We start from the raw sequence: 24,798 nt of genomic DNA, 5'->3' as shown, positions 1-24,798 counted from the left end.
ACCAATCATCAAATTAATATATTCAAGCATGAGAAAATACAGTGTGGGAAACTGATTTGAGAAACTGACTGATGGACACACACAGACAGACGGACATAGTGCAAACCTCAAGTCCGCTTCAACTTCTTTGATACAGGACCTAAACCTGAATATGGAATTTTGAACGATGAAATAATATTTTGCAAGACATATTGCAAAGTTGTTTTTAACTTTATAGAATTAAAATTTTATAGTATCTTTTTCCAGCATTTGGTGGATTTTAAATCCACTAGGGTATCAAAAGCTCAGTAGGAAGTGCATCAGTACCAACATTATATCACCTTTTTGAGATTCTATTTTCATAAATTTAGTCATTTTTATTTAACTACGGTTCTACTTTAAATTGTGGACTAGGATCTGCTTACCCTTCCGGAGCACCTGAGATCACCCCCGTTTTTGGTGTGGATTGTGTTGCTAAGTCTTTAGTTTTCTATGTTGTGTATGTATGCTATTGTTTGTTTGTCTTTTTATTTTTTAACCACAGCGTTGTCAATTTATTTCCGATTTATGAGTTTGACTGTCCCTCTGGTATCTTTCACCCTCTTTTTGAAAAGTTGACCTGATGTGGTTTGTTTATTTGAAGGTCCCTGTTTGTCATATATCTCTTGAAGTATATAAGTAAAGATATATCTTTGGCTTTTAACACACATCCTAATGAAAGGCTCTTGAGGCACTGAATTTACAATTGAATGTACAGGACATCATCTATCAACAAGTTTTAATTTTTGAGTGTAGTTATAAGATGACTAATCAGTTCTTAACACATAGTACTCTTTCTAGTGGGTCTCATTGGGGTCTAAGCGTGACGCGGGATTGCCGATTTTTTGTAAGCGTGACACGTGAAAGTCAAATTATTGTGGCGTGAAAACGGGAAATGAGGTCTTGCGGGACCCGGGAAATGACAAAAAAATGAGAATTGCTTACATACATAGTGTAAGCGGGATCCGGGAATCTGACAAAACAGTAAGCGGGATCCGGGATTGGAACCCCCCAATGACATACCCGTAGCCAGGGGGGGTTCGAGGGGTTCGGACGAACCCCCCCTTGAAAACTAATAAGCACTGTTAAAGTCGATGTTCTGTTCGAATTGTGACTGTTAAAGTCGAGTTTGTGAGTCAAACGAACCCCCCTTTGGAAAATCCTGGCTACGGGCCTGAATGAGACCCCCTTTCTAGAGAATTGCACAAATTGTATCATCCTAACTAAAATAACACCAAGGTTTTCAATTTTGTGCAGTATGGGTTCACTGATATAAATAACACCTTGACCTTTATAGAATATAAAACAGATTATATTACTTGTGCATCAATTATAAACAAAACAATAACTTGTACAAAACTCAATAATTTATTAAATATAGTAGCACAATGTCAATAAGTAACATCATACACATTGTTTAATGAACATTAATAATGAGAATGACTTGTATGAATATTACCAACTGTGATAAATATGTGTACACTTAATTCAGGAATCACCACAGAATATTTTTTGTCTTAATCAAGATGCTACAATCTGAGTGAATTTTTATCATGCCGATATGTATCCGTAATTAAATGTAAATAACATGTTTTCAAGTTTGGTCCAAGAAACTTTCAATATTGATAAATCATTACAAAAACAAGTTTTAAAAAATGTAATGAAATATTAATAGAATCTTTTGCAACTTGTAAATCCCTGGATATTCAGGTTCACACAGAGAACAGAAGTCTGTTTTGATATACAATTGCAGGAATTGGGTCTTTAATATTAAAGCTGTGGTGATTCCAGAATTTAAGAGTAAACAATATCTGAATCAATATGAAACCAAACTGAAATTAAAACACATGATTGTGAAAAAAAACTATCCATAATTGAAAGCCTGTTCCATTTGAACATATATATTAACAAGCACAACAATTCAGAATAGCTTACTTCTGTTTTCTCTTCTTTTCACATCTACAATACATCTATAAATGGTATTAAAGTCAAATAATTCTGTGCATTGAATGGAATTGTATTCCACATGGTACATAAAACACAAGTCAGACACATGTAATAGTTCTTTTCAAAATAATATCACCCCTTCCACTAAAGTGTGATTGTGCTGAGAGCGAGAAAAACCGATTTTTATCTTCCTCATTCTGATAACAAATTTCAGTTCAAATCTTTGATTTTTCAGAAATTAAATCCAGGACTAGTGCTGACCTCCATACATCAACTCAAAGGTCATCACCCTTATGCATGTGATTAATTGTTGTTTTCCTAATGTTCAATTCAAACTACTTCATGCATATTAAGTAAAACTTTAAGTGCGAAAATATTTTAAACCCCTCCTTTTCATTTTTTTCCCATTGAAATTCTTCTTTGGTGCATTTCAATACTCAGATATACATTTCAGAATTAATCAAAATTTTAACAGCGCAGCCTTTAAATCTTGATACATTGCTCAACTAGATCATATATTAGTCTATCAGTTATAATTTAAGATGTCTTACAAAAATATCCACTCTATCAGAATGCTTTTATACCTGAGATATCAATGCATATGCAAGTGCCTAACAATAGACGTTTAATTTAAACATAGATCTTTTTACCTTAAAATATATACATTGTTTGACAAGCCAATTTGATTTATAATATTTTTTTCTCACTTTGTCAAATGAATTTCTTTAACTGGCAAATATAAATTCAAGTTTTAGCAATAACTTGATTATTCTTTTATAGGTCTAACACTAAAAATTCCACCTTAAATTGCAAAAAATGACATGTTATCCATATTTGAACAAAGGAAATTTGCTAAAATATATGTCTCAATGTTGTGCTTCAATTTTCTTTAAAACCAGAAATATAGAAAAACAACTTTTATAATTTATACCATATATATGAAAACATTTTCACATCAAAATGCTTCAAAAAAATAATATTTATCCAACATAAATATGACCAGAGTACAATCATTCAGTACTCATCAGTACATTAGTATATTATGCATTATTTTTATCAAAAGAGCACTAGTCTAGTATAGGATTCTCAAACAGTTGACCTCTACATCCCAACTCTAGGGAAGAATGTCTAACAAACTTGGGTACACAACTTATCAGCCATTATTATACAGTAACAGTAGATATCTTGAGTATATACCATGTACTACGAAGTTAAGTTTGCTTGAATCATTATTAGGGTGGCCATTTTAATTTCAATTGTTAACTATTATCAAGAGTAACCAAATAATCAAATCAAAGCAAGGTTAACAACTAAAAAACCTGTTTGACCATTTTCTTACAAAAGTCAGTAGAGAAATCATGGTTCACCTAATTATGAATTTGAACAAGCTGAAGCTAACTTGACTCAAATGCACTAGCACACATTCTAATGTTTCAGCTGTCAATAAAGGCATCTCTCTCTACCTTTGTTCAAGGTGTTCCTAGAAATGGATGACAGTTTGGCAAAATATTGATAAAAATATTTGAAAACAACTTTTATATGAAATGTGTCATAAATAAGAAAAATCTTTCATTTTATCATAATGTCCTTCTAGACCGTTTACTTGGTGGCCCTGATGATTCCGGTACGTCTATATTCAAATCTTTTAAACGTTTCTCAAACAATTTTGATAATGATAGTCCTGCTTTGAACTCTACACTTGTCTTTTTATTGTATTCAAAACAGTTGGAGAACACTTGGCGGACGTCTGTTACTAGGTCGGTTAAATTGGAATATCCATAATTATTTATCTTGTTTCTAATAGTAGCAAAATCCATTGGTCTGCTTATAATCAGATGGTAATCTGGAACCTGTAATACAGAAAAACAATTTTAAAACAATTCAAACTTTTACAAGAATCATGTAAAGAGCAATAAATAGTTTTAATGTCTACTAAACATATTTTTTTTGTATTGGCCCAAGACCACAATTAATGATCCCACTTTTCGTTGTCCACGAATATAGTTCCCTTTAATCATAGTGTATTTTTTCTTTATTTTTTTTCTTTCCCTTTCTCATACATTTCTTAGCTTTTCTGGGATGGAAATGAAAGAAGAGAGCTAAAATAAACTTTTGGATGTTTTATTTTAACTGATTTTGATATGAAAAGAGTGATTAGGCCAGGTGCAAAAAGGTGACATTTACAGTTTTCGGAACATCTTTTGACTTGTCCATAGGGGTATGGATGTGTATTGGCTGAATTTGTAAACTACAGAGGTGCAATCTTTCTGAATTTTTGGATATAGTTTTGGACTAGAACTGTACTTAACACACACAAAATATTTGACAAAAAGATTATGTGCAATTTTTTTAATGAAACAAAACGTTATAAAGAACTAATAGAGAATTTAATTGTGGTCTGTGGCCTATTGTGTTGTTTGTCAATATGTCCTGAATATCAATAAACAAAGAAACAAATGTTGTACTGCAGCTGTTCATCCCAATATGAACTACTGAATAGATTTATTGCAGGGAGCAACAAAACAGGTGTCATAAGGGGTTCAGGATCTGCTTACCTTTTCAAAGCACCTGAGATAAGCCCAAGTGTTTGATGGGGTTCGTTTTTCTCAGTTTTTTGTTTTGTGTACTATTGTTTGTCCGTCTTTTTCTTTTGAAACCATGGCATTGTCAGTTTATTTTTGACTTACGAGTTTGACTGTCCCTTTGATATCTTTTGCCTCCCTTTTTTCACCATACAGGCATAAAACTTTCTGCATCATTTGTTATCAAGATTTATATTTTCTTCTCAACATGTAGATTTGTTGCACGCCTCTCCAAAATCTTTTATTTGAACTTTTAACAACAGACATGTAGTAACATAAACCGACTTTTCTGTATGGAATTCCAGCTTATCATAAAATATGATACTAACATTATTTTGAATCTAAAGTTCTTACTGGTTTTTCTTTGTGTAATTTTCTGTTTGGTTTGATTGCTGTTATCATATTATCAGTGTTAAAATATGTATCAGGATTATATTCCATTTGTAACACTACACATTTTTCTAAGGGGCCAGCTAAAGCACGCTTCTAGCCTGGTGCAGTATTGTCTTTTTGTAAAACACCTATTGATAGCCTTGGGCTGTTTTCTGCTCTTTGGTCAGGTTGTTGTTTCTTTGACACAAGATTTCATGAAAATCACAGAAACAATTTACAGCCGAAAAAATGTATTAGTTCTGAGAATATTTAGTTGTATTTTCTATAATAACATACCAGTTTTTTACTGACAGGTTTTAAGAAAGGCCAACACTCTTCATGTTTGACTAGGTCATGGACGATCTCTTCACAGTTTCTCAATAGATGTACTTTAGGTGTTCCTCTAGAACTACTTGCTATACTTTTGGCTGCACCAAGATCCATATCTGAAAAAAACAATGTACAAAATGATAAAATGAACTTTCACACTACTTTTTTATTTTTGATTGCACACTTCATGTAAACCCATAAATATATGATTAAACAAGAATGTGTCCCCAGTACACGAATGCCCCACTCGCACTATCATTTTATATGTTCAGTGGACCATCAAAAACTACCTTGACCAAAAACTTTAACCTGAAGTGGGACAGACGGACGGACGGACGAACGAACGAACGAACGGACGCACAGACCAGAAAACAATATGCCCCTCTACTATCGTAGGTGGGGCATAAAAAGAGTATATTGTATGAGTTACATGAAGTGACTGATATTTGAAAATATTTAGAAGCTATCTAATTCAAAATTAACACCTTCATAATGCCAATTTCAGCTGTATTATGATTAACTGATTTCAGATGAAATAGTCAACAAACATATTTTCAGGTCTGGGCCTTTTAAAGCTGACCATGTGGTATGGATTTTTCTTATTTTTGAAGGCAGTATGGATGCCTATAATTGCTTGCATTCATTTCATTTGAACTTTGGGTCTTAGTTGTCTTATTAGCATTGATACCAAGTCTCCATTTAATTTTACTACACTAATTCTTCCAGTGTTTTAAAATGCAATGATGACTGAAAATTAAAGATCATCCCTTCCAATTGGCGACTTTTTTTCATTTCATGTTACATTTAGGTATACAAATATACATCTAATCATTTTATAATACACAAAAAAATAACTATCACTTAAGCCACATACCTCCATTTACATGGGGAAGCTTAGATGCTGAACGGCCACCTTTCTTCAGTTTTGGACCATTATCTTCCAACTCAGCCAGTGGACGTTTCCTGGATCCCTTTGGAACTGTTATTGGACTTTCTCTAGGACTACCTTTTCTGCTATTGCTTGGTGTTGACTTAGGTGTACCTTTCAGCTTTCCTGTTAAGAAATTACATGTAATTTGAATGAGAATGCACATCATGTGTCCATGCTTTCGTGAGATGTTTCTGACAACTTTCAGTTAAAGTTTCTGATTTAAAGACATTCGTGTAAAGGAACTGTGGACACACATTCTGTGTTATAATGAGATAGTATTAAAATGTCATATTATGCTAACTATGGAAGCTGTTAAATGTTTTTCCAACTGTATACATTTTGACTTTTAATAACTGAATTTCGTTTTTTCAGATCTTCACACTCAATTATGACATCTTTGATCCAAGAAAAATATTGACATTAATGTGGAAGAGAAAGGTTATTGTGTACACCAATAATTCCTTATTTACTGTACAATTTTTACTTTCTAGCCTAAATAAATAATAAAACTTGTCTATCAAACTCACCTTTAGTATGTTTTGGTAATTTGATTTTCCCAGAGGTTCCAGTACCCAAACATATCTGACATAACCATTTGCCTCGTGGTACTTTTTTCAGCTGTGGATTGGCACATCCCAGATGATAGAACAGTGGACAAGCGTCACAACAGATTAGAGTTCCTCCCTTATTACACACGGCACATTCCACATCCTCCTCATCACTCTCCTGTTCCTCTTCTGAATCTTCCTCCTCTCCTTCAACCTCCTCATCATCTGATGAGTCTTCTTCTTCCTCACTGAAATAGACAATCGTAAAATATTTTAACTTATTTTTCATGCGATACGGAATATCATGGATTTGATAAGTAAAGGTAAATCAAAAATTTAATGTTCAACAACGTTCTAGTTTCTATGTAGGCTTCATATGCAGACTTAAGCATGACCATGAAATCAAACATCTATGAAAATACAATTTGCCCTCAAACCATAAAAATAAATGAATCCACAGTATATTACAACTGTCTCAAGTTTTTGTTCTATTTTCACATTTTTAAATTGGTGTGAGAAAATTATTTCTCCTCATTAGTGAAATATTTCTTGTTTGCAAATTATTAGTCGAAATTTAATCATGACGTTAAATTTTCTTGGTTACTTCTGAATTTCCTATTGTGATGTCAAGAAATAAGGCTTTTTCCCCATTTCGGGACGAATCCTTATATCGTTGATATGTCAAGTCAATGCACTATTATTGTCTTTAAACTGCAATCTAAAAAAAAAACATTTTTTATTGTTGTTTAATGAGTTCATGTATTTATTTGATTTATATATCGGGAAACTTCCCCCTTTTATAAAAAGGCCTCATATCATGCAGGCGGAGAAATATACAACACAATGAAATGTACATTTATTACATGTTACGAATTTGGTTGAGAATGGACTAAAATATCAGCAATAAGCATAAAACATAATGATTTATATTTGCAAACCAAAAATATTAACTTATGAAATATGTTTTTTTTCTGCTAAAAATTGCAAAAGAAATAAGTTTGAGTCGTTGTATACATTGGAAACAAGAACAGGTTGAAGAGGTCGTATGAATAATTAATTATAATTTCAATAATTTCTATTTAAATATTCATGAGGAAAAGTGATATCAGGTCAGTGACTGTATATGACATAGAAATACACGGTCAATGCATTTCGACTGCTCAAATAGAACGAATGCAGTATAAATGTCATTACCACAACAGTGCATCTTCTTCCAGAATTTATGTTTGGTTACTAATCATTTAAGTGAGTCGCATGCAGGTCAAACATTTATTTTGAACTCAGTGTGTGTGTGCTTCAGATTGATAAGCATTTGATACACATCTTGTCAGATTACTGTAGCCTTAAACCACAATACAAGTGTGTGTCTTGTATTTTTGATAAAAGGGTAAGATTACACTTGAAATAGGGCTGTTTCGAAATTGTCATATTAGTTAGATCAAGGACAAGAAGTACAACAAAAAACTGGTTCATCACTTAATTCTCTTCTTTAAGCATGATTTACCTCGATGATTTCTCTTCATTTTCTGATTCTTCAACAAATGTTTGTCTCCTTCCTTTTAATGGACTACGTTTTATTATTTCTTTTGGTCGACAATCAGGACAAAACCAATCTCCAGTCGGAACAATCTAAAAAGAAATTTTCAATTTATTATTCTGTCAATCAATGGAAATGAATCATAGATTGAATTGGAAAGAAATAATGGCCCAGTTTTAGATTAATGTTTTAACATGGGAGATAGCTCAGGAAAACCACAAGTACTATATATCAAATAAGACAACTTAAAATAATATAGCTTTTTAAATCGTAGATTGAAATTGGAAAGTAATAAGAGTCCACAGTTTTAGATTCATGTTTTAATTTGGGAGATAACTCAAGAAAACCACAAGTATTATATATCAAATAAGACAACTTAAAATAATATAGCTTTTTGAATCGTAGATTGAAATTGGAAAGTAATAAGAGTCCACAATTTTAGATTCATGTTTTAATACGGGAGATAACTCAAGAAAACAACATGTTTTATATATCAGATAAGACAACTTAAAACAATATAGCTTTTGCTTTACTGAAACAATGATTTCTTGGTAAGGGGCATAGCTTTTTTAAATAATAGTAAAAGACACAATGTTATGTTCTAAATTAACATCTGTGTTTTTGAAGTATTTAGTGATGTCCATTTTTCTAAAAAAAAAAAAAATTAACTGGCCAAGGAGATAATAAATAGGCTAATAGTAAGAGAAATCATAATACTGATAGCAATATTGCTGCGAGAAATTAATCTCTGCAAGTATTTAATATGAACTCTTTCTTTTATACCTTCACCCAGTTACCCCTGCTGTTATGAATTCAAATTCCAAAAAGCTGCTACCCTTAAAAACCATTTGTATGGATGACCTCCCTTTAATTTACCTTAAGCGGTGGCTTCAGACAATAAATATGGTGACCTCGATCACACAGATCACACAGTAACATTTGATCTGCATTTCCTTTCCTTCTACACACTCTACACCTAGCATTGAGTGCTGACTTAGACCATGCAATACTTTTCTCCAATGTTCCAAGATATAGAAAGATTTGTGATAGACTTGTACAGTGTAATAAAGATTCCTGCCATCTTTCTAATGTTGTCTTCTGTGGTACTTTTTCTTCCTCTGCTATTAATAGAAACATAGAATGGATTAATGTGGTCTTCAAATTTAGTTATCATTTTAGTTTAAACATATTTATTTATAGCGGATTGGGAAATAAGTTTTGCAACTTATATTAATCCCTATCCACTTGCTGCCTTATAGCGGCATTAGCCTACTTTTTTTCACAATCTACAAGGGTGTCTTTTACGTGCAAGAGATATGGCTCTCTCTTAACATGGGTCAGCCATTTTACGTCCCCTTCAGACGACCTATCATCGTTTCCTCAAGACCATACTCGCAAATGGTGTCAAGGGAGAGTTGAAAACTCAGTCCCTGAAATTTTCATTCCGGAGCGGAAATCAAACCAGGAACCTTTGTGTTAGTAGTGTGATGCACTAGTTATCATTTTGACACATTCTATCTCTGATTACAGTATAAACACGAGTGAATGTTCAAAAGGTACCAAAATACAAAATATCAAAAAATTTAAGGGACACAAATAAGACAAAATATAGAAATCCAGTTAATTCCCCAAAATTTTCATGCATGCATGAAATGAGAATTCACAAAAACCATGAGGATAGATAAAAATTATGAAACTGCATTTCTCTTACACTGGTGTAAATTACCAAATTCAAAAATATTCAACTGCTTATTCCTAAGCTGCCTACTCAGAAACATTTCAGAGGACACCGGAAAAATATGAAGATCTAGCAATACAACCTCTCAGGACCAATACTATTGAATCAGGATACATTCACATTCAATGACAAACCAATAGATTTATAACAAAACATGACAGACATGAACCAATGACAACCACAAAATAACATGCTCCTGATTTGAGTCCTGATTTGAGACAGACGCATAATGTGACAGGAATTCAATCAGCAATGTTAGTGCTTCAACCATAAATCATGTCCACCTAGCCATGTAGGTTAGGGTATCAATCACACATAATTTGTTACTCAATTTCAAATAAAATATGGAAACAACTTCATACCATCACTGTCCTCTTCTTCTTTTTTCTTCAACTGTTCTTCTTTCTCAAGTTTTTCTTTTTTCAGTTCTGCAATTGTTTTTTTCTGTTTTTCATCTACTTCACCTGTACAAATAAAAAATCAATTGTAAATCAAATACTTATTGATTATTATTTAATAGAAAAAGAATCCACAAATTAAATATGTATATCAACTGTCTTTTTTCAAGTGCCATATACCAGGATATTTTCTGCACCAAATACATAGCAGTTTCAAGTTGTTTAGTTGTTTAATAATATGAAAAATTTGAGTTAAAAGTCCCATAACTCTGGGACAACAGAATTTGAAATCATCAAAAAGAATTATAGATAACACTCAATTCAATAGGCAAAAGCAAACAAGTCTAACAGTCTCATATTTCATATGGTGATTAAACAAATGGCTGGTATTTAACAATAATGTTAACTGCTGAAAAACTGGTACCCTGTTCAAATATTTTTTCTCATGTTTTGGAAGCTATCAGTGACAGTGCAGGGTCTAACTTTATAGTTTTCTGTGTTGTGTATTGTTCGCATAACTATTATTTGTCTTCAAAAACCATTATAACATTTACCAAGGCTACTAATGAAACCGCAAGTGTTTACCATTTCAGACCACCTTAGGTTGACTATTTTTTTAAGGGATTTGTGTTTAATTTCTGTGTAGTATTTTGTAGACTGTTGTTCATCTATTTTCTTCTTCTTTTTATTTTAGCCATTGTGTTTTTGAATTATGGTTTGTGCTTGCCCAAAATGTCTTTCCCTGATTTTTTTCCCCCAGAAACTTACCTAATGGTGTTACTAAGTATTTTGATTCTATGCGATGATGTATTTGCAGTAAAACCTTTGATAAATCTTTGCCTTGCTTACCTAATGGTGTTACTAAGAATTTTGATTCTATGCCATGTTGTATTTGCAATAAAGCCTTTGATAAATCTTTAACTATTGACTCTGTTGCATCTCCTGAGCTTATAGATGACGCATCATCACATTCACCACTGAAAAAAATAGAAATTAATCAATGTAAATAAAGCTGACATTCAGGCAATGAATCTTTCTAAAGTTAATCATGGAGGAAAGATTCCTTAGACACCATTATCCAAGTTGACCATCACATGACTTTTTTCACATGATTTTATAATGTTTTAGGTTTTTACACATCTTAAGATCAGACACAACATTGAAATGAAATACAATCCAGACATATTTCAAACAGAATACAGTTTTCATGCATTTCTACCTTTTCAAAGAGATGACCCTTGTTTGCAGTATAAGAAAAGTTCTTTTCTACTTGAATTATCCAGTGAACTTTCATTTTTGAGATAAGATCATGTTATTCTATTGTGTAAATTCTATTTAACTATTAGACTTCTAAGTTAAAAATGTAGGAGGGGGAGGGTGTCTACTGTTACAGATATGCACACATCTTTGTATTGAAACTTACTTTTCTTCATTTTTCTTAATTTCAAACTTGGCATACAAGGGATCATCAGATTGAGGATCAAAACTTCCCTTTTCAAGAGCATCTCTCCATGCAAGTCTATCTTTAATCTGTAAAAGACAAAAATATTTTATTACTCCTTTCATTTTAGGTAGACTAAAAATAAGTGAATGAGGACAATTTCACTTTTGATTATAATTTTGTCAATTTTAAAGGCAGCAAATGGCATAATATGTTGCATGATTTTTGTTTTTTCAGAAAAATTTATAATTCAATGCAAAAAAAAATGAAGATTTCAGGTTCTTATTAATCCTTTGAATTTAACGTAAATAAAAAATGTATTATACAATTTTTTGACAACATTTTATAAATACCTGATTATTAGCCAAAGCTGTGATTTGATCACGTCATAAGACTGTGACATCATAAAAGTGACATTTGTTATTTGTGCCGTCTGCTTTGGAAAATAAACATCAGTCATTTAAATGTTTAGAAATTTTTTTTTCTTTTTTCTTGTGCCTCTTCTATTGAGGGCTGTATGATCAATAATTTGATGAAAGGTTTTATTTCTTTAAAGCAGTTGTTGGAGCCATATAAAAATAAGAAAAAATATGTTATGGCCTTACATAATATAAGCTTTCCAAACAAATGGTGTATCAACAATGCAAAATACTCATTACAGAACACAGCATTCACTATACAATTTTTTCCAGCTTTGACATCAAAAGTTTTCTGTGGCAATGCAAAAAAAAATAATACAGGAACATGTTTTATTTCCTTCTATGTTGGACTGACTTTAAAGTGGTGTATTGAACAGAATTTTTTTAACACAATAGTTTAAGCTATAACAATACCTTCATAGTCCCCAAAGCTCCAACGTAAATTCTCTCCTCCAGATCCAATAAAAGTTCCCGCAGATTAATTTCTAACACTTCCTGAGCTGAGTCGGACTTTATCAGACCTTTTGCTGTCTTTTTCACAGAAGACTTTGGCTTTTTACTAGAGGTATTATTGTCTTCATTAACAAATTCAGTATCATCAGTGTCTTTAAATATAGCATCAACTGGACACTTATCAATACTGTCTTCAATACGAGATCTGTTTTCTAATAATGATGCTCTAAGAGCAGATTCTCTATATCCCCGACAATTCAGAGAATTCAATAAATGTTCGAATTCCTCCTCAGTTGAAATAAAAGCCCATTGATTTTTCTGCCTACTGACTATTTGTCGTATCACTTCGTTTTCTGGTAAGACGGGATGAGATTTTTCTTCATTATCTTTGTCAACTTCCATTTTCACTACACTGCTTGCATTTCGGGAGTTTTCTTCGTCACTTATACAAACAACATCGCCATTCTTTGTCACAGCAATCTGTTCATTTGAAATATGTTTTGGTCCGTTAATACTTGTATTATTGATACTTTTGTTTGGAGTATTTATAGAATCATTTTCTTTATCGCTACCATTTTCATCTTTCGGTTTTTCTGTGTTACCCGTTAAGAATTTAATGTCTGATGGTTGTAGCTGTTTCGTATCTACATGTATTTCATCATCTTCTACAAAAAGTCCTGGTAGAGAATTGAAAACCCAATACCGCCTATACATCCTGTCTCTTCCTACAGGTACAATAGAACAATTTTGCTGTAACTTAGACAGATCATCAAGCACTTTCTTTTCTTTCAAGGCAAACTCTGCCTTTTTATTGGCTTCTTCCTCTTCTTCTTGATGCCTTATTTCTTCTTTTTCTTCGGGTGTTGCTTCCACTTCATCACTCTTGTATTGCCAATCAATAGGAGGCAATTTTGAAACATCCTCACTGAAATTAAAAATTTATTTTAAGTCAAAATGATATAAAAGAATTTCTTTCAAAAAAAACACCAGACAAGGCAATTTTACAAAAAATACATAATCTTTACATGTAAATATAGCGTCTATTGGACACTTATGAATACTGTCTTCATGTTACTTAACGTCCAGGGGCAAATAATTCATGCATGTCCATGATGACATTCAATAATAGAGCTGTTGGTTAATAATGCTGTTCTCAAAGCTGATTCTCTGTATCCACGGCAATTCAGTAAATGTTCAAATTTATTTTAATTGAGGTATAGATCTGTCATGTCAGTAACTGCTAGTAATCCTTTGTAAATGTATGTTGATCATTGTCATTTCGTTTTATTATGTTACCTATTATAACATCTGACCCAGACTTCTTTAAACAAAGCTTTACTATAATAAATGTTAGGGGGGAGGAAGGCCATTTTTATTTGACCCCACCATGCATACATTTTAAATTCGATATTTCAATTAAATGTTCAAGCAATCTTTCTTAAATAACCACCACTCATCAAATAAAGGTGCCTTCTTCCCCCTGACAATTAATTCTGGAAAAGCCCTATACTGCTTATTGCTATGGTTATATTGTTCCGATTGATTATTGGTTGCTTAACTTTCAGTATTAAATATTTCATGAATGTTCAGAACGATATATAAATTATCCTTAGGAAATCTTTCAGAATGGCATAGAATTTTAAAATCTCACATTGTGAGTGGTTAGGACATTATCCTCATATAATATTTTTTCAAAATTTGTTTATATTTTTAAAATAATTTTGATGAATAATTTTTAATTTTCATATATTGAGTTGTATTTTTTTACGGTTTCTATTTTGATTCTATTTTAAATAGATATAGGAAGATGTGGTGTGAGTGCCAATGAGACAACTCTCGTTCCAAATAACAATTTTAAAAAAGTAAACCATTATAGGTCAATGTACAGCCTTCAACACTCTATTTTTAAATTTGTTTATATGTACTTGTATCATTTTTTTTATGCATTGTAAAGCATAGAGTAGATGTTTATTTAGATAAGCGCTATATAAGCACTGTAAATAATAATAATAATGAAACTTTAGCTAAACAATTTAAGCTCTCATGTTAGAAATACTTACCCCGCCTCCTTCCTTATATTTCTTTTCTCTTGCTCTTTTAAACAGTTCTGTCTCCACTCTTCTCTCTTGTCCCTTTCTTTAGCCCTTTCTTCCATTTTTTTCTTGTACCTATCATTTAAATAGAATCAAACAAATCATGTAACTAATAGCAAAGAAGGAAATGTTAGACCAACAATATAATACTATTTACCTTGTTACGAGTTTCCACATACATAAACTTATTGAAGTAAAACAAAAAGCTTGTGTCCTATCTAAAATTTTAACTGTTCAAAACGTTACTTTCAGTTGTTTCATTAAAACATATTTGTCTAAGGAGAGTGCTTCAAATATGGGGTAACACTCTTTATCTAAGAGGCAATTATATATTTCAGCTATGCCAAAATATATTTTTTAAACCAATATTTCACAGTTCAAGAGTTTTTAATTCATAGTTTTGTATTTACATAACAATACAAAACTTCTTTTTGGATATAACATTTTGTAGCATTTACTTTTAAACTCAGGCCTTCACAAGAAACATTATTTCTTAAACTTGTTGTTCAAACAGAATTTCATTTTTACAATATTTACTTTGCCCCTGCTTCTTCTCGTTCCCTTCTTTGTTCTGCCCATTGCATCTGTTTAAGATCATATCTCAACAGTCTTAACCTTTCACTACCATCTTCTATCGTATCCCTAGAGGCTGCATAGGTCATAAATTGTTGTATCAAAACAGTGATTATCTTAAGACGATCAGCTGAAAAAGTTTAAAAAAGAAGGATAAATTCAATGTGTTAAAATAAATTTCACTTACTATGAAAATGTTATTTTAAATATTAGAAGTTATAAAATTAACGGTACCAATTTTCTTGCACCAGATGCGCATTTCGACAATACATGTCTCTTCAGTGATGCTCGTGGCCAAAATATTTCCAAAACTAAACGAGACTTACCTTGGTAAAAGTTGAAGTTCAGTTGGAATTTAACGTAGTCATCTTTAGTTGTAGGGATCAGATGAGATGTTCGTGCGCATGTGTAGCTTCAGTCTTCAAAGTCGAAGGGTTTGTGCATACAAAAGTACTAAGTACAACATCACAAAAAAGAGGGAGGGATATCGGGAGGGCATCTGATCCCTACAACTAAAGATGACTACGTTAAATTCCAACTGAACTTCAACTTTTACCAAGGTAAGTCTCGTTTAGTTTTGGAATTTAACTACGTCATCCCGTTTCCGGGACCAGATGAGACTTCAAAGAGCACAAGCCCTGAGATAAGTCAAAAAATTATATTAAAAACCTCCAAAAAAAAAACAACAAATATATCCCTCCTATATACAAAGTTCATTTACAAATAAAGTTCTATGTACTCAGAACAGCTCTCTGAAAACGTTGTTCATCTGACTCGATCGGCTTCTTGTAGAATTTAGCAAAAGTCTTTTCACTGGTCCAACCAGCTCTTCGTAAAATACATTCCACAGGAATCAGATTATGGAAAGCCTTAGAAACAACTGCTGATCTAGCGCTATGCGAAGAATAAGATTTTAAATTAATTCCTGATTTAGACATCACAGTTTTGATCCATCTGCTAATTGTTTCTCTTGAAACGGCTTTAAACGGTTTCACATAACTTATAAAAAGTTTCTGACTATTACCACGAGCTTGAGCTGTTCTCATCAAATATTCTTTTAAAACAGTAAAAACACACAATCTCCTATCTGGAGGATAAGCAAAAAGTTCAACAAAATGTACATTAAACCCAGGTCTATTCTGTTTTAATAAACCTGAATAAAACAAAGTATAACTATCCTTTCCTTTAACTAAATTGTCTAAACATAGCAAAAACAACGACTGTGTCCTACAAGCCGTGGATAAAACAATTAACATTACTAACTTCAATGTTAAATCTTTCAACGAAATATACTTTACGGGAGATAACTTCCGTAAAAAATTAAAAACTTTAGATACGTCCCAAGTTTCACTATATCTAGGTTCTGAAGGTCGCAAATTATAAACACCTTTTAAAAATCTGATGATTGTAGCGTTAGAGCCAACTGTCACTCCATTAAACATTATTCCTAAGGCTGACAATGCAGATCTTGCACAATTTATCGTACTATAACTTAATCCTTTATCAAAAAGCACTGTTAAAAAATCTAAGACTTCATTTAAAGCTGGTTGAAGTGGATCAATTTTCCTTTTACTACAGAAACGGAACCATTGCTTGACATAAGTTGAGTATTGCTTTTTCGTACTGTCTCGCCAAGACGCCAAAATGATTTTGGAAGCCTTGTCTGAAATGCCTTGGTTTTCCAAATTTTTCCTGATAACCGACAAGCAAGAAACTTTAACTGATTGTGAAGAGGATGAATCTTTTCCGTTCCTGGAATGGACAGAAGTCTTTTCTTTCGAGGCAACATTTTTGGAAAGTCTATCAACATTTCTAGTAAAACTGGATACCATGCCTGAGTCGGCCATAATGGTACAATCATCAGAACCTCTGCACTGTCTTTCTGAACTTTCTGTAAACATCTACTAATTAGAGAAAAAGGGGGAAAAAGATAATAAAATACCTCATCAGACCATAAAATACTAAAAGCATTTACAAATACTGCCTCAGGGTCAGGTTTCCACGACGAGAAACTCTTAACTTGACAATTTAATCTAGAGGCAAATAAATCATGGTCTGGAGTACCCCAAATCTCCACTAATTTATGGAAAACTTGCTTATCAAGCATCCACTCTAAATGATCGTCAATTTTTCTTGATTCAACATCTGCAGCGTTATATTTACCAGGAATATGTTCTACTGAAATCCATATATTTCTTTCAATACACCAAACCCACAAAAGTTTGGTTATTTCATTCATTTGCTTGGATTTTATACCACCCATATTGTTAACATAAGCAATTGCACTAGAATTGTCACAAAAAATCTTCACATGTATATCTGAATAATTTTTACAAAAAGCCTTCAGAGTATAAGAAATGGCTAACAATTCCAGAACATTTATGTGATAAGTTTGCTCAACATCATTCCATCTTCCTTGAATTTTTTGGTCTTTAAATAAAGCACCCCAACCTTTTAATGAGGCGTCAGTTGTCATAGAAAAATCTGGATTTTTCCTATTAATGACTCTTTTCTGACAATGTAAGTTTTCAACCCACCATTTTAAATCTGCTTTCATGGCAAATGTTATAGTCATATTTTGATCAAAATTCCCAAATGAAAATTTTAAAGCCTGAATCTTTTCAATTTCTAAATTTCTGTAATATAAATGACCAAAATCCACAGCTGAAAGAGTGGATATTAGCAAGCCTATAACATGGGCAACTAACCGTATACTAGCTACGTTTTTCTTGATCAGATTCTGACATTCTAATACAATTTTTTCTACTTTTTCTTTTGGCAACACAACTGTCATAGATACAGAATCAATAATATTGCCTAAAAAGACAATTTGTTTAGCAGGCTTGAACACAGATTTTCTTTCATGAATTATAAAACCAAGCCACTCCATTAAATCATTAGTATTTTGTACATTTTCTATGCACTCATCTTCAGTATCTCCAAGCAAAAGAGAGTCATCAATATAAGCTACATTCATATAACCAAATTGCCGTAAAGTTGCAAAAACAGGCTTCATTAACTTTGTAAAGATTCTAGGTGCTGATAGCAAACCATTTGGTAAACAGGTATATTGAAAAATAGTGTTTTTCCATATAAAACGTAATAGTTTCTGATGTTCCTCTGCTATAGGAACAGAATAATATGCATGACGCAAATCAATTGAACTGAAAAAACAATTTGGTTTCACCAATTTTAAAGCCATTTCAAAAGTGTCCATCTTGAAATGATGGGGAATAATAAATTTATTCAATTCTTTTAAATTAAGAATCACTCTATGCTCATTTGTATTTTTCTTTGGAACTGTAAAAATTGGAGATATATATTGATCTGTATCAAATTTAACTTCCACTATTACACCTAATTTTTTCAAATTTTCTATTTCGTCATTTATAATCTTTTCCTGGCCTTTATCAAAAATTCTTTGATATGGTGTGAGACTTTGAGTGGGTATTGAATTATCAATAAATTCAAGGTGACAGTGTTCAACTGTATCCAAAATAAATTTATCAGAAGTAATTTTTTGCCAGTTTTCAACATAATTTTTCAATCTACCTGCTGTAAAAGGTTTAATATCAGAGACACCCGCTAAACTTACCTGTTTAGCATAATTTACTTCCTCAGGAAACTTGGAACACCTCTCAAGTTTTTTGAACCACCTTGATCATTTGAATACTGGCCTCTACCGCCGTAACCACGGCCTCGACCACCTCTGTATCCACCACGACGAGACCCTGCACGGCCTCTACCAAAACCTCGTCCTCTACCAAAACTACCTCCTCGAGAAAAACCATTTCCTCTACCTCTTGCATTATTATTATTATTTAAATTTCGACCAAGTCTGTTCATGTCTTGAATTTCTTTCGACTTTTGATGGACATTGTCACCATAAAGCATGTCAGTGAAAGGAATTGAGGGTGAACTTAAATGATGATATTCAGGACTTAAATCAAATCTTTGATATTCCTTTCTTTTTATATTAGTCATCTTGTTATATTGTGACAGTAAAGCTATGGAATCAATCCCCAAATCTATGCAAGACTGCATTTCTTGTTGACAGTCGTCACCCAATTCAGATTTTAGTTTGCACAACATATTTAATAATTTTGTAATGTTACATGATGCTTTAACAACAGTCTCTTGATGTTGTTGTATGACCGAATCAAAAGATCTAGTTTGAGGAGAGAGTAAATCCCAAATGAGCTGATTTACTCTAGTCCTTGTAAGAGAAACACAATTCTCTGGTCTAGCTACTGATTTCATCAGTTCATTGTATTTTTCATCAGATATTCCCTCACGGAAAAATTCATTAACCGTGTCAGCTAAAGTGTCATCTACACTTGTATCAACATTATCTTTTGACCTATAAGCTTGAGCAGCAGCTTTAAAAACATTGTCACCCTCTTTGTCAACAGTTTTTTGTTTTTTAGCTGGAGGTTCTGCAACCTCAGTATCACCAACATGATCATTATTGTCATTATTATTTTCATCATAAACCTCAGGGTCTGCACCCTGGCTTTCATCGTAACCCTCAGGCTCAACGTAATACAATTCGTCGACCATCGACTTGAGAGACGCAAAATCAGTTTTTTGGGAACTCTGTTCCTGTTGCATGTTCTTCAGAACTGAAAAAACCTCAGCTAAAGTGGGCTCTTTACTAGCTTCGCCAGTATTTTGACTCAGACCTTTAAGTCTTGAAGCAACAGTTCCGGCCTCGCCGGAGCTGACAATTTTTGCACCACTACTACAACTATTTGTATCGTCATTCTTTGAACGAGAATCATCACCGGATGATTTTCTTTTAGGATTTTTACCTTTTGCCTCATTTGAAGCACTTGAACCTTTCTTCAAGGATTTTGAATCAGTTTTCGAGAGCATGGCATCCGCCATTGTTTACACCAAAAAATATCAACTGCCGTAAAACGGTCTATTTATCGTAAATTTACAACAGAGAAAAATATAAAAAAATTAATATAAACAATAAACCCCTCGAGTTTATTTACATATTAAACAACAAAAAAATAACTACCTCGTAGTTATTGTGATAAAATATTTCATTATAGAAGCTACAATTACAGACCACGTCTGCCTTCTATGAAATAAAGCTACGAACTGAAGCTACACATGCGCACGAACATCTCATCTGGTCCCGGAAACGGGATGACGTAGTTAAATTGAAATCCAAAGCTTATATAAAAGATGATAATTCAAAAGGTCCAAAAAGTATGGCCAAATCCGTGAAAGGAATCAGAGCTTTGCATGAGGGAGATACATTCCTTAATTTATAATAATTTCTATCATTTTGTAACAGTAAAATTAAATAACACAAAAAATCCGTATTTTCATTTTGGTACTGGCTACTGGGGTGGTGATACCCTCGGGGACTAATAGTCCACCAGCAGAGGCATCGACCCAGTGGTAGTAATAAAATTAACGGTACCAATTTTCTTGCACCAGATACGCAACCTCAATTAGTTTGTTTGTATTTGTGTCTCTGTTGTAATGATTCTTCTGCTATCATAAAATGAGCTTGTTTACCCAATTTACTATATTTCAGCTACACATTTCATGTTTTACAAATAAAAATTTCAAAAAAATCATAGCAAGTATAACTATTGGCCAACCACCATTATTTCTCTTTAATACTACAGTTTGCATTGTATCAGTGCAAAACATTTCATATCCAATTAAAGACTATTCCAGCATGTATTCCAAACTAACCTGGTGGAAGATCAAAAATTGATTGTGATGACAGATTTTTCAACAACGCAGTTTCTCGTCTACGAAACTCTAATCCTGGATCATCTAAGGAAGTGTAACCACCACGTTCCTGAAAACGGTATTTGACATTCTTGTCACTGACTTTAGCTCCTGATGATAGCAAATGTAGACGAACAATCTCAGATAAAGTGAATGAGTCAAGTGGGAGTTTCTTTAAAAGTAATCCTAAAAAAACACATTCAAATTATTAACAATGTTAACACAGTTCTGGCAATTATTGGTTTCAAAAATACAATGTACTTTCACAACTTTCTTGAAATTATTTCATCTGCTCAAAAATATCATTAGAAATGCAAAATCAAAATTTTAAATTTCTGAATTATATTTTTTTCAATTAAGACTTAATAAATGAAAAGAAACACTGTTGCAAAGATATTGCGAACTCTGAATTGTTGATTCATGAAAATAAGAATAATGCTCAATTTTTTTTTTTAAGACCGCAAGGCCAGGCTATAAGTAATGAGTCATCCAAATTGACATTTTAAAAGATGACAAAAATGTAAGATTCTCTATTAAGCCAAGCGGTTATACCATGATTAAACATTGGAGTTAATGAACACACTGTAGCAAGTTCCATCAACTGGTCTGTATCTTGTACATCTGTCTCATTACCTAGAACTAAAATATTGAAATTATGTGTCAATATTAGTATCAAATGCTTGTATTTACAACTGATCAATGCATTAAATTTCTGTGTGGCTACCGTTAAAAGGCTTGTATAGTCCCGGTTTTATTCTCCAAAATTAGCCTGTTAGAGAGGGTGCCGACTACAATAAGCAAGGAAAAAGAGAGAAAATTCAAATTCGAGAGGTGGTTTAACTAATAATTTAACCTAATCCATATTACAATGTATTTAAAAATAGTTATTTTTATTCAATATCAAATTAACTGATAAATTTAACCAGATGCTCCGCAGGGCGCAACTTTATACAACCGCAGAGGTCGAACCCTGAACAGTTGGGGCAAGTATGGACACAACATTCAAGCTGGATACTGCTCGAAATTTGGATTGTGATTAAATAGTTGACACAGCATAGGTTTCTAACACAGAATGAATGTGGACTAATGAATTATTTGTTTTTGCTTTTGAGCAATTCACTATGCTGTTGAAAATTAATCCCCTAAAAAACAACAAATATTTGAATAAATTTTCTTTTTAATTTCTGAAATCTAAAATGAGAAAAAAATTGAACCCCTCCCCACAATTTCTTAACAAGCCCCCCCCCCCCCCAATTTTTTTTCACATCCCCCTTTCCTGTATTCCAAAAATAATCTCAATTCAAATTTCTAATGGAGTTAGCAACAAAAACTATTTATTTAAATAGATCATAAAATATTAAAATATTGTACAGTCATGCCTAATGGTTACAATTAATATTAATTAAAAGTAACTTCTAAAAAAATCACAGCTAATCATCATTTCTTAATACATAATTTTCAAGTGTAAGGGAGGTAATCAAACATAAAAAAAAACAAATTCAGAAAATTTTCAATCTTAGAAGAGACTCAACTCTAACAGGTAAAATTGTTGCCATCCAAATTCAAACTTCATCTGAGTTTTGATTCAAACTTCATCTGAGTTTTGATTAGTATATTTAGAACTATGTCTGGTGTATCATAATTATCATATACATATATATATATATTTTTAGTCAAATGGTAAATTTAATCTTCATTTCCAATTAACAAATGAAGAAAAGAGACTACAATGCATCAGTTTAACAATTATACAAAACAAATGGAGAATGTGTCCCCATGGATACAGATGATGCCCCACCTTGCATAGAACGTTATAAAGGGGCATAACTTGAGAACAGTAAAAGTGACACCACCAAATTTGAACTTGATCATTGTTTTTTTGTAGTAAGCAATATTTGGTAAGAAAACGGGAACTAACTTTGGTACTTAAGGAAATACAACAACAACTCTTACATACCCTTTCACCTAGCAGAGAGGGCATAAAAATAGTTAATACAATTCATTAGTTTATAAATAAAACAAAATATGACATACCTCCAGTAACAGCTTCGTCTTGTTTTGACAATTCTTCTTCCTCTGCCTCTTCTTGTTCCTGAAGACTAAATATAGCTGTCATCATCATTAGTAGTACATCTGTTAATATTCCATTATGGTCAGTCTCTAACAAAGCTTCTTCTAAAACATCTGAAAAATACATTTACATCAAATTCATTATCCATAGTAAATTAACACATACATTATTTGAAATAATGCACATATATATTTTCATCAGAGGAAAAGGTAAGAATACTCATTAAAAAGTATGCATCTCACTTAAGAAATAACAGAACTGTATTTGAAGAGTTGCCTTTCTATTACAATTTCCTTAAATGTTCAAATTTAACATTCTTAATATCTTGGAAAGGTCAACTTTGATTCAGAACAAACTTGAAGAAAATTACTCAAACATTCAACTGTGGAATTGTCACCAGATTTTTTAAATTATCAAACCTCCCTCCATGTTTCATGTTTTGTATTTGAATAATAACAGGTTCTTCTATTCTTTTTCCTAATATTCTCTCATGCTTTCCAAACCTTACTAGGTATGTTGTTAATTAATGTCAAGACTATCAAAAAGAATAAAACTGATAATTATTAACTTATATGCACTGAAAATTATCAACATACCAAAAGTAAAACCCCTGGGGAAATAAGCTCTTAGATCAAACAATGACTTGAAGATATTTACAAATTCCAGTACCAAAACACAGTCACCAAACAGCTCTTGTGGAATTTTTGTCTTGATTGGCATGGGTTCTGGCAAGACCTGAAAAATACATCAATGTAAAGTACAAACGACTTAATAGATTCCACAGTTCCAATATTAACAAACACCATAAATTGCATTTGGAGTGTTTAATAAAAATAGCATCGAAAGTTTACTGTACAATTCAAGATCAACATTTTGTATTCTCAACTAAAAGTCCCTGATCAAATGGTAAAATCCAAAGCTCCAAAACATCATATGAGTGGAAAACAATAGCTATTTTTTAATTTCTTTGTGGAAAAATATCAAAACCACCTGCCACTTCTCTTCCATAAGTATTTTTTAATGAGTTATATTTGACATAAAAATTATAATCCCACAAGAAATGAAAGAAAGACCGTTTTACATTTTACTTTTAATACTAAGGTCTACAAACTAGAGGCTCTAAAGAGCCTGTGTCGCTCACCTTGGTCTATGTGAATATTAAACAAAGGACACATGACAAAATTGTGTTTTGGTAATGGTGATGTGTTTGTAGATCTTATTTTACTAAACATTCTTGCTGCTTACAATTATCTCTATCTATAATGAACTTGGCCCAGTAGTTTTAGTGGAAAATGTTAGTGAAAATTTACAAATTTTATGAAAATTGTTAAAAATTGACTATAAAGGGCAATAACTCCTTAAAGGGTAAATTGAAAATTTTGGCTATATCCACTTATTTGTAGATTGTACTTTGCCTAACATTAATGTTGTTTACACTTTATTTCTATCTATAATAATACTTAAGATAATAACCAAAAAGGCAAAATTTCTTTAAAACTACCAATTCAGGGGCAGCAACCTAACAAACAGTTGTCCAATTCATCTAAAAATTTCAGAGCAGATAAATCTTGACCTGATAAACAATTTTAC

General features: G+C 32.3%; 2 protein-coding genes across 6 annotated transcripts in view; both read right to left on the bottom strand.

The window, feature by feature from the left end:
* Positions 1 to 1,367: 1,367 nt before the first annotated feature.
* The window catches only part of LOC139516207 (bromodomain adjacent to zinc finger domain protein 1A-like), a 42,253-nt gene continuing 18,822 nt past the window's right edge, over positions 1,368 to 24,798 (bottom strand). Inside the window, exons 9-24 of one of the 4 annotated variants that reach the window (XM_071306142.1) lie at positions 23,805 to 23,943; positions 23,172 to 23,321; positions 21,690 to 21,776; positions 21,099 to 21,323; positions 15,345 to 15,510; positions 14,775 to 14,882; positions 12,676 to 13,639; positions 11,825 to 11,931; positions 11,170 to 11,378; positions 10,366 to 10,467; positions 9,142 to 9,386; positions 8,233 to 8,357; positions 6,708 to 6,976; positions 6,124 to 6,303; positions 5,217 to 5,365; positions 1,368 to 3,815 (exon numbers count right to left, since the gene is read on the bottom strand). In XM_071306142.1, the coding sequence (XP_071162243.1) occupies positions 3,543 to 3,815; positions 5,217 to 5,365; positions 6,124 to 6,303; positions 6,708 to 6,976; positions 8,233 to 8,357; positions 9,142 to 9,386; positions 10,366 to 10,467; positions 11,170 to 11,378; positions 11,825 to 11,931; positions 12,676 to 13,639; positions 14,775 to 14,882; positions 15,345 to 15,510; positions 21,099 to 21,323; positions 21,690 to 21,776; positions 23,172 to 23,321; positions 23,805 to 23,943 (3,498 nt within the window). In that variant the 3' untranslated portion in view covers positions 1,368 to 3,542. The remainder of the gene's footprint in view (positions 3,816 to 5,216; positions 5,366 to 6,123; positions 6,304 to 6,707; positions 6,977 to 8,232; positions 8,358 to 9,141; positions 9,387 to 10,365; positions 10,468 to 11,169; positions 11,379 to 11,824; positions 11,932 to 12,675; positions 13,640 to 14,774; positions 14,883 to 15,344; positions 15,511 to 21,098; positions 21,324 to 21,689; positions 21,777 to 23,171; positions 23,322 to 23,804; positions 23,944 to 24,798) is intronic. The other 3 variants (XM_071306144.1, XM_071306145.1, XM_071306146.1) reach the window with 3 other exon arrangements.
* On the bottom strand, positions 17,159 to 20,489 carry LOC139516208 (uncharacterized). Of its 2 annotated transcripts, none has more exons than XM_071306147.1 (2): positions 18,976 to 20,489; positions 17,159 to 17,284 (listed from the first exon to the last, which is right to left on the bottom strand). In XM_071306147.1, exon 1 carries the CDS (start codon positions 20,265 to 20,267, stop codon positions 18,990 to 18,992), a length of 1,278 nt encoding a protein of 425 aa, XP_071162248.1. In that variant the 5' UTR covers positions 20,268 to 20,489; the 3' UTR covers positions 17,159 to 17,284; positions 18,976 to 18,989. The 2 variants fall into 2 exon arrangements, with proteins under 2 accessions (XP_071162248.1, XP_071162249.1); XM_071306148.1 differs by having other exon boundaries at positions 17,162 to 17,281.

Source organism: Mytilus edulis, chromosome 3, assembly GCF_963676685.1.
Source record: "Mytilus edulis chromosome 3, xbMytEdul2.2, whole genome shotgun sequence".
Classification (NCBI taxonomy): Eukaryota; Metazoa; Mollusca; class Bivalvia; order Mytilida; family Mytilidae; genus Mytilus; species Mytilus edulis.
Note: the sequence above shows the minus strand (reverse complement) of the source record. Positions and strands in the feature narration are given on the sequence as shown.